Genomic DNA, 9,872 nt, shown 5'->3' with positions numbered 1-9,872 from the left:
CTCAAGCTCACTGAAGACAAGTAAACAGTCAGCAGTTAAATAAGAATTAGAAACTAATTACAAGCAATTGGACAAAAAAACTACAGTATACAATGTATGTACCATTTCTTATTTATTTGTTCTAAAGTAATCAATTGTTTTTAAACTGCAATGCTTAAAAAAATGCACTTGCAAATTATACGTTTTCACAACCAAGTAGCACAGCAACGTCTTGAGCATGTAACCCAATAGAGACAATTGTCCAAAATCTCTACTGGTTGACAAATTTCTACTGATTAATCGTGTCCACTGGTATATCGCCCACCCCTAGCTCTGACTTTGTTTTTTTAATGGGAAATTCTTCAATACAAGTGAAAGGAAATCTCTGATTGAGCCATTTAATGCTGTCTTCAAATTAGTTTTAATCTCTTCTATTTTTATATGCTTTTTATTTTAATTTACAAATGTAAGGATTTCAGCACGAGGATATATTATTGCTGAAGTCACTGTGGTTTAATGTGTTTAACTCAGTGTTGCTAACTGAAATTAAAACTTAAAAAATATTTGGGGTAATTAAAATGAAGCTGGAATAAAATGTAAATTAGATGAAAGCTTAAAATTAGAAATATTGCCATTGAAACTAACGGAAATAAGTTTACGGCTAAGTACTAAAATTACTAAAACTAAAATTGAAATGAGAATAAGGCTCAATAAAAATATAAAAATGACAATCACGTAAAATCACTAAAGTTCAAATGAAAATGGAAAATACAAAAATAAAATCTAATTCAAAATATTAATAATTACTTATAATAGTAAATATTACTCAAATACAGGGCATAAAGTTCTCCAGCACCGTGCTGGATCTCCGGCGTGCAGTGTTTGGCAGTGGAAAAAAACTAAATCCTACATTAAAAAATAAATAAAAATTTGATATCACTTTCGTGTCCACCAGTTTGCCTACCAATGGTATGAGAGGAGCACAGCTTTCACTCTCAACCAAACTAACATTACTAGCCAATCAGAATTTTTGGATCCAATTGCAGAGTCGCAACCCTGATAAATGGAGAAACGTGACAAGTTGAAAAAGCTGTGAGGCGAAATGGTCAAAGATGGCCATCTAGCGCAGTGGTTCTCAAACCTCTCCATGAAGTACCCCGAGCACTGCACATTTTGCAGGTGTGATGGATGAGGGAGACAAAATGTGCAGGGCTGGGGGTTACCTTATGGAGAGGTTTGAGAACCACTGATCTAGTGCATATTTACATAGAAAAACTAATTAAAAAGCAGTCTATTTGTGCCTGAAATACTGTGCTCTGCAAGTATCCTTGTAAACACAGATGCTTATGGCTTAGGTGAAGGGAAACAATTGAGAAAGAAAATGCATGTGGAACAGTATATTGGTTCACATTCACAGCAGTTTAATGTTCCTGTTGCTTTCTGTGTCATGAATGTTAATCAAACAACAAAACCCAAAGAAAAATCACTTTTGTAGCGTTAACACAGATTTGTTAATTTAATTTATAGTGAAAACTATGCCGTTATTTTACATTTTATTATTCAATTTCTGTACCTAAATACTCTTAGACTTACCGGAAAAATATAAAGCACTGTTTATTTCATTTGTATCTTTGTTCTGTTATTTATCTATGCTTGTAATTAGTTTATTTCCTATGCTGATTTACTCGCCTACAAAATCACCCCAATCATTGATTTTTTTTTTCTTTTTTCCAAATAGAGCTATTGAAGTCATCTGATTTTTTTTTTTTTCATATCGCAGAAAAAAAATAACCCTAATAATAAATAACCCTTTAAGTTGGTTATGTTCATATTATGTATAGGCATATTACATTACGTATTTTAACAGTGTTGTTCAATAAAACCATGTAATTACTTGGCTTTGATATTTTATTTGAGACAATTATTATTGCCTCATTGCTATATATAAATAGTCATACTAAAGCCTGGTTTTCACTTGGGTCAATTTTTGTTACTAAAAAGTTTAGATTACTCAGTTGTCAAAATAATCAGTAGATTACTTGATTACCAAAATAATCATTAGTTACAGCCCTAGATTAGTTAAAATATTTCAAAATACAACTGCATTGTTTTACTTTTTGTAATTAAAAGACATTTTGTCACTGAAAATTTCTTAAAAATATACAAATCTTGTCGTTCTAGTGAACCAAGTTTCTGTATTTTGTCTCATCTTGTGAGCTAAGTGTATTGTCACACCCCTAGTGTCGATAAGCAGTGATATAGCTCATAATTTTCAAAGTGTAAGATACAGCTTTCATTCTTCAGGTCAACCATATATTCATGAAAAAAAATCAGTTTGAATAAGGAAAGCGGTTACTTTGCCATAGTATCCTTTCAAATGTTAAAGTTTCCACAATCATTGCATGCTTTGCATGTGCTGCCCCGCCCCCGGAAAAAAATTCAGCCTCAGGATTTTTTTTTTTTGCTTTAACCCCTGAAAATAACATTGGTCTGTGTCTTTGCAGCTGTGAACAGCAGAGTGCCTGTGGTAAACACTACAACTTCGCCCTCCCCTCAGCCCTCCGCACAGTCGCCCATCAACTCAGTCTCCCCACCTTCCATGCTCCCTCTGTACCCCTCAGTGGACATTGACGCACATGTAAGACCATCTTCTCTGCATTCAGCAAAATGACTGCTAAGGAACATTTGCAGACATCATAAATTAAGGCATAAGATTGTCCATATTTGTTTTTAAGCAAATTGTTTATCTTCCCCTCAGACTGAGAGCAATCATGACACAGCGCTGACCCTGGCCTGCGCGGGTGGCCATGAAGAGCTTGTCTCAGTGCTCATTGCACGTGGGGCAAACATCGAGCACAGGGACAAGAAGGGTAAGAGGCTCCTTCATTTGATCCATGAAGTTGTCGGTATAGTAAATTTACAGAGATGTTGAGTGCCGCTCTACTTGTCTGCGCACAGGGTTCACTCCCCTAATCCTAGCTGCGACTGCGGGCCATGTGGGTGTGGTGGAGATCCTACTGGACAAGGGAGGGGACATTGAAGCTCAGTCTGAGAGGACCAAAGACACCCCTCTGTCCCTCGCCTGCTCGGGTGGCAGACAAGAGGTACCCTAACAGTGTTAACTCTGCCTCTTCACCAGATAAGCTTTTAAACCCTCCAAAATGCACCAAAGACTTGGAAATACATTAGTTTATCTCCATATTTACAGGTGGTGGAGCTGTTGTTGCTTCGTGGGGCTAACAAGGAGCACCGTAATGTTTCTGACTACACCCCGCTCAGCCTGGCGGCCTCAGGGGGCTACGTCAACATCATCAAGATCCTTCTGAATGCTGGTGCTGAAATCAACTCTAGGTCAGAACATCTGCTCCCATTGATTTGATCAAGACTCGTGTTAAGATGCTGTTTGTTTTAACAGTATAAACTCGTATTTCTCTTATAGGACTGGCAGTAAGCTGGGCATTTCTCCGCTCATGTTGGCAGCCATGAACGGCCACGTGCCTGCGGTGAAGCTGCTGTTAGACATGGGCTCTGATATCAATGCACAGATTGAGACCAATCGTAACACAGCACTGACCTTGGCCTGCTTCCAAGGCCGAGCAGAGGTGGTCAGCTTGCTTCTGGACCGCAAGGCCAACGTGGAACACCGCGCTAAGGTCTGTGATCACCTTTCCACGTGTTATTACTTGGGCAGTGTGGTCCTTGTGTAGGGCAGCATTTTATGAAAGAAAATTGTTATACACGAAAACTTGTTAATAAACGTTTGAGTATGAAAAAAGTTATTTAAAAATCGGAAAATTGTGTAACCAATATACTTCACGTGTTCTTTTGGCACTTAATTGCAAATAAATGTTACCATTAAATAAATGTTAATGGGACCTTTCTTTCCACTAGACTGGCCTCACCCCTCTCATGGAGGCTGCGTCTGGTGGTTATGCTGAAGTGGGCCGTGTGCTGTTGGATAAAGGGGCTGATGTCAATGCCCCTCCGGTTCCTTCCTCTCGTGACACCGCCCTCACCATTGCTGCAGACAAGGGTCACTACAAGTTCTGTGAGCTTCTCATCAGCAGGTGTGTCTTTGTAACACTGTTGGTGTACAGTACCAGTCGATCCTCTCTCCAGAATGTAGCATCTCACGCTGTGTTTCTGCTCTGTTGATGTAGAGGGGCTCACATTGACGTGCGAAATAAGAAGGGGAACACCCCTTTGTGGCTTGCTGCTAACGGTGGCCACTTTGATGTGGTTCAGCTGTTGGTGCAGGCTGGAGCCGAAGTGGATGCAGCAGACAACCGCAAAATAACCCCCCTCATGGCAGCGTTCCGCAAGGTGAGCAGTTTGTCATGCTGGCCATAGGATTGATGAGCATCTTGGCTTATGTCTAAATGTCACTGGTGCTGTGCTGCTCTTTTGTAGAAAAATAATGGATGATGATAATCTGTTGTAAAGCACTGAAATATATCCTTTTTTAGGGTCATGTAAAAGTGGTGCAGTACCTGGTGAAGGAAGTCAACCAGTTCCCATCTGACATTGAGTGCATGAGATACATTGCAACTATTGCAGATAAGGTATAAAAGACCAACACACAGCCTTATATACCTATAGAGGACTATTTACATTATTTGACATCTTAGTCACATCTTAATTCACGTTCACATTGTCACTCTGCAGGAACTGTTGAAGAAGTGTCATCAGTGCATGGAGACCATTGTCAAAGCCAAAGATCAGCAGGCAGCTGAGGCAAACAAGAACGCCAGCATTCTACTTAAGGAACTTGATCTGGAGAAGGTTTGTATCTTCAGATGGCCAGTTAGTCTAACTGTTGAGCTAACTAACTTTGAGGATTTTTATATTAGTCACCACAATCTGCAGCATGATGTATCAAGTTCTTCTCAAATTTTATCATAGTCTCGTGAAGAAAGCAAAAAGCAGGCTCTGGCTGCAAAGCGAGAGAAGAGAAAGGAGAAGCGCAAGAAAAAGAAGGAAGAGCAGAAGAGGAAGCTGGAGGAAGAGGAGGCTAAAGTGAAAGAGGTGTTCTGTGAGATGCAGGATCAGGAGGACGACTCTGCAGAAGGTGAGAAGCACCTTGTCTGTTTATAGCCAGATATCATAGAAAATGCCTAGCTTCAAATCTTTTTTTTCTTTTCTTTTTTAATAAAAGAAATTGTGACCTTCTGTAGTGATGCACTGAAATTTCAACAACCAAAAAGACACTAAAGTTCCGCCAGAATGTTTGGAGAGCCAAAATCATTGATCATGGTGACGTTTAATTAGTGCTTCTCGAATGACACAGTTTCACTGTGACAACATCTATTTCATGTCTACAAAGTGTATAAGCTACAACAGGCAAACATGTCAGCTGTGTGGACACTAGGGCTGATTTCTTGATTTTAATCAATCTTTATTTTGATGAAACAATATAGATTCTTAAATCCCAAGGTTCATCTATTAATCTAAATTCTGAGCAAAACTTCACTGAACATTATTTGAAACAAGCTTTGTGATTGTTACTTCTGATATGAAACCAAATTGACAAAATATGAAAAGTCAGACTTTATTTCAAAATTCAAACAATAAATGTCATTCTGGCACTCTTTAATGTGGCGTGATGGATTGCTTTAGCAGCCTCAGTTCAAGTGAACCACAGAAAAAAGGTCTATAAAACAGCTTGTAAATACGTAACGTTAAATTTACCTCAGGAAAGCCATTCAGTGTCCATAGCTTGTTAGTTCGTTAGGAAAAAATTATTTTAGAGAGGAACTTTTTGCTAAATATATCCTGCTATATTACATTTATCATTATATTTTTTCCATGAAAGCAAGTTTATCAGACAATTCTGGCACAGTTTAAAATGTTTCAACAACACATTTAAGTAGAAACATAATTATTAAAATTTATTAAAAACTGCCTTGAAATTCAATATTTATAAACTTGTTTTATTTGAGTGATTTGATTCATTTAATTTGTTTTGGGCTAAATTAAACTTTTTGTATCTGTTTCTATAAACTGTTTCTGTTCTGGTTTCTGATGCATTATTGTTATTTTATCCTGCAGAAGAGGAGGTTCCCATTGAGCCCCCAAGTGCTACCACCACCACAACCATCGGTATCTCCGCCACCTCCACAACTTTCACTAACACATTCGGCAAAAAGCGAGCCAATGTGGCCACCACACCAAGCACCAATCGCAAAAAGAACAAGACCAAGGATTCACCTAGTGAACCGATAATCCTTCAAGACCCACTGGTGGCGCTGGCGCAGCAGAAAGCTGACAAAAATAAGATCCATGGAGAACCGAGAGGGGGTGGGGCACCGGGAGGCACCAGCGACTCGAATCTAGATAGCACCGACTGCAACAGCGAGAGCAGCAACGGCAGTAAGAGTCAAGAGCTCCCTGACCTGCCTTCATCGTCGTCCTCTTCCGCCCCTTCGTTCCTTGCAGGCTCTAACCAGCCGCATGTCGCAAGTGAGAAGAGACCGGGGCCATCGCTGCCGGGCTCTCGTGAGAAGTTCTCGGTGTCCATCTCCAAACCACAGCAGAAGTAAGAGTTACTGTACTCCTGCTTGCTGCTACTGCACTTGTCACATCATTACCTCAGCATTTGACAGATCTTACCTAGTAGTTTATTTTCTTGAACTGTTGTAGTATAATATGCTACATTTCACTACAGGTAATAACTGCAAATAACAAATTGCAAAGAGAATCTTACTTGTGATTTGACAAGATACTGCATTTCCATTTTAAAGGTTTTTGCCAAAAAAATTGTTTGGGAAGATGATTAAACTTCCTATTTCTATTCACATTAACAGATCTCATGAGATTAACAGTGACTTGACACCTAGTTCCCTGCCCCCCTCGTTCAAGACCATTTCACTGCCAGTCACCTCGCCCAACAGTAAGCTGAATCTCACTAGCCCAAAGAGGGGCCAGAAGAGAGAAGAGGGGTGGAAAGAGGTGGTTCGGAGGTGAGGGTCACTTTTTAATGTTGCAATCTAAAAGTAACAGGATTAAAAAAACTGAAAGATTTACAGTGAAGCAAGGATGTAAGCTATGTCTAAGGATCCGAATATCTTAGAAACTTTGGGATAAGCTCTTTAGACTTAGCAATGTGCTAAAAACCTCAGTAACAGAATTGAAACATCCTTGCAAACACTGGAGTACTGTCATCGGGTTTCGCTTTGCCCAAAAATCTAGCTATGTAATTTCTCCCTTAGGTCCAAGAAGCTTTCTGTCCCTGCCTCTGTGGTGTCTCGGATTATGGGTAGAGGTGGCTGCAACATTACGGCCATCCAAGATGTTACAGGTGCACACATCGACGTGGACAAACAGAAGGACAAGAATGGAGAGAGAATGATTACAATCAGGTAAAAATTATGCAGAAAGTTATTAGGACACTAGCAATTGACCGATTCTCCTTGCTGAAATTTCTTACTTATGCTTAGTCTCTTGGTTTGCAGAGGTGGTACTGAGTCAACACGGCATGCAGTGCAGCTGATCAACGCGCTGATCCAGGACCCAGCCAAAGAGCTAGAGGACCTGATCCCTCGTAACCACATCCGGCCACCTGGAGCCAACACCAAAATCAGCTCCACCTACACAACCTCCACTGGGGCCACAAGCACTACTGCGGCCAGTTCAAAAGGCCTACCATCTGTAGTGCCCTCCTCCAGCATGTCTTTCCAGTCCTCCACCAACTTCACAGCTCAGCAGGCTGGCAAGTTGGGCAAAAGTATGGCACCGGGCATCAGGCCCCCCTTCGTTTCTTTGCCACCACTTGCTTATGCTCATCCTCAGCTGGCTCTTCTAGCAGCCCAGACCATGAACCAGATCCGCCACCCTCGATTACCCATGGCGCAGTTTGGTGGCACTTTCTCATCCTCTCCCAACACTTGGGGTCCTTTCCCTGTTCGTCCTGTGAGCCCTGGTAGTGCTAACAGCTCACCCAAACACAGCGGTAATTCTGTGCCACGTTCCGCCAGCTCCGCTCTGGCCCACACCGAGCATCCTGCTGCTCCTGTGTCCAGCAACTCGACTCCCACTGCCTCTACCACTTCTCCCACCAGTACCGCACCCGCCAACACCCCCACACCTTCCTCTGTCCGGAAGCAGCTTTTCTCAACAGAGCCCAAGTCTGGAGCTGGAGTTACTGTGGCCTCTACCGGCAGCAGCGCTCCCTCGGTGCAAGTTGCTCGATCTCCTATCAGCTGCACTCCCACAACCCCTGCGACCCCTCCACCTCCATCCGCGCCCATTGCTCCACCTCCACAGCATCCCCCTCCCCCCAAGCCAGAGCCGGCCAGCCTCAGCACCCCAGCTAAAGAGAAGCCCGTCACAGAGTTTGCCACACCTGCTGCAGGAGCTCCATGTGATGGGCCCAGCCCCTCTGCTCCCTTGCACTTCACCTCGTCTCCCTCTGGCCCCTCGATGCTGCCTGTACAGGCCGAGAGCCGACAGTCACTTCCGTCACACTTTCCTTCCAGCACAGAACCCAGTTCCCCTTCCTCATCACAGCCAAGCTCATCTCACCCCGTCACACGCCTGCCACCTCCGACCTGCAGCAGCACGGTCACTAATACCAGCAGCGCCTTACCTCATTATGCCACCCCCAACGCACCCGGTGTCACTTCACGCATGCAGCCACCGGCACCCTACTACCATATGGCTCCAGGGGCCCTTCCGGAGCAGCAGTCTGTGTTTGTGCCTCCGGGAGCCTCACAGGAACCTCTCAAACAGCAACAACAACAGCCTCAGCCCAGCCTGGCTTCGACAGGCATGCCCCCTCCCTCTCTCCCAATGTCCTCTACTATGGGCATGATAAATGGCTCTCAAATGCACCTGCACAGTGGAAAAGCGCAACTGCCCCCCAACTTTGGCCCTGCGGCTATCTTCAATCACTTTAGCAGCATCTTCGACAGCAACCAAGTGGGCAACAACCAGGTTTGGGGTGCCTGCCATCTACCTGCACGTACCCCTCCAGAGCAGCCCTACAGTGCCCCGACTAATGCATACATAAGTGGAATGGGGCAGATTGAAAGTGTCATACCTCCTCCCAATGGCTCAAAAGCTCCAGGATATCGCTGTTCCTCACAGCGAATTGTCTCCAGTCCGATTGGTAAGTGCAATCTTTACATCAAAGGTGTCCAGTCCTGTTCCTGGAGGGCCACCTTCCTTCAGAGTTTTGCATCATCTTGCAACAACACACCTGTCTGGAAGTTTCTAATGCCAAGACCTTGATTAGCTGGTTCAGGTGTGTTTAATTAGGGTTGGACCCATGCTGCATTTAAGTCCTCCTGGGACATGCGTACTTACGAGTTAACAAATCAAGTCCTGTGTTCAAGTCGCTTTGGTCGGAACAACTTTTCTACATAATTTTTTTTACTCTACAAAATGATGAATAAAGAATGTACATCGTGTTTTTGCTTTTTTCTGTTTTTCTTCAATTTGTGAAGGTGATGTAAACTGAATCATTATATATTCTATGGTATTTATACAATAATATACTATTTTGTAAATGTAACTTATATAGTGTTAATGTACATTACAAAAAATAATTTTATTCATTTCAACAAATTTACTGTCAATACAGATGCTGCATATCTATAGTTTTTGGCTGCATCCATTGCATCCGACACATTTTTTCACTGACGCCCCCAACTTGGAAACTTGTGGCTTAAAGAAAATTTCAAGTTTCCCCACTCGTAATATTAATATATATAATGTGGTGGCGTTCATGTGCGTTCAGTTCGTAAATACGATCTATCCGACATGACTTGAACGCGCCACTAATCTATGTAGGAACGTGGCCCTTCAGGAACAGGACTGGACACTCCTGCTTTAAATAACATGCATTATTGCTGATGTTCTTGCTTCTTTGTTTTGTGATTGGGGTCAATCCTTTT

General features: G+C 42.4%; 1 protein-coding gene across 4 annotated transcripts in view; it reads left to right on the top strand.

Annotated features, from left to right (window-relative positions):
• ankhd1 (ankyrin repeat and KH domain containing 1) overlaps positions 1-9,872 on the top strand; it is a 67,013-nt gene that overhangs the window by 52,336 nt on the left and 4,805 nt on the right. For all 4 annotated transcript variants that reach the window (XM_016228849.1, XM_016228850.1, XM_016228848.1 and 1 more), the window contains exons 17-30: positions 2,484-2,617; positions 2,738-2,849; positions 2,938-3,083; positions 3,188-3,330; positions 3,419-3,632; positions 3,871-4,046; positions 4,140-4,302; positions 4,446-4,541; positions 4,645-4,761; positions 4,882-5,047; positions 6,028-6,514; positions 6,783-6,938; positions 7,188-7,337; positions 7,431-9,085. In XM_016228849.1, coding sequence (XP_016084335.1) covers positions 2,484-2,617; positions 2,738-2,849; positions 2,938-3,083; positions 3,188-3,330; positions 3,419-3,632; positions 3,871-4,046; positions 4,140-4,302; positions 4,446-4,541; positions 4,645-4,761; positions 4,882-5,047; positions 6,028-6,514; positions 6,783-6,938; positions 7,188-7,337; positions 7,431-9,085 — 3,915 coding nt within the window. The remainder of the gene's footprint in view (positions 1-2,483; positions 2,618-2,737; positions 2,850-2,937; positions 3,084-3,187; positions 3,331-3,418; positions 3,633-3,870; positions 4,047-4,139; positions 4,303-4,445; positions 4,542-4,644; positions 4,762-4,881; positions 5,048-6,027; positions 6,515-6,782; positions 6,939-7,187; positions 7,338-7,430; positions 9,086-9,872) is intronic.

The sequence above is a fragment of the Sinocyclocheilus grahami genome, unplaced genomic scaffold (genome assembly GCF_001515645.1).
Source record: "Sinocyclocheilus grahami isolate Dianchi unplaced genomic scaffold, SAMN03320097.WGS_v1.1 scaffold344.1, whole genome shotgun sequence".
NCBI lineage: Eukaryota > Metazoa > Chordata > Actinopteri > Cypriniformes > Cyprinidae > Sinocyclocheilus > Sinocyclocheilus grahami.
This window is presented reverse-complemented; position numbering and strand designations above follow the sequence as displayed.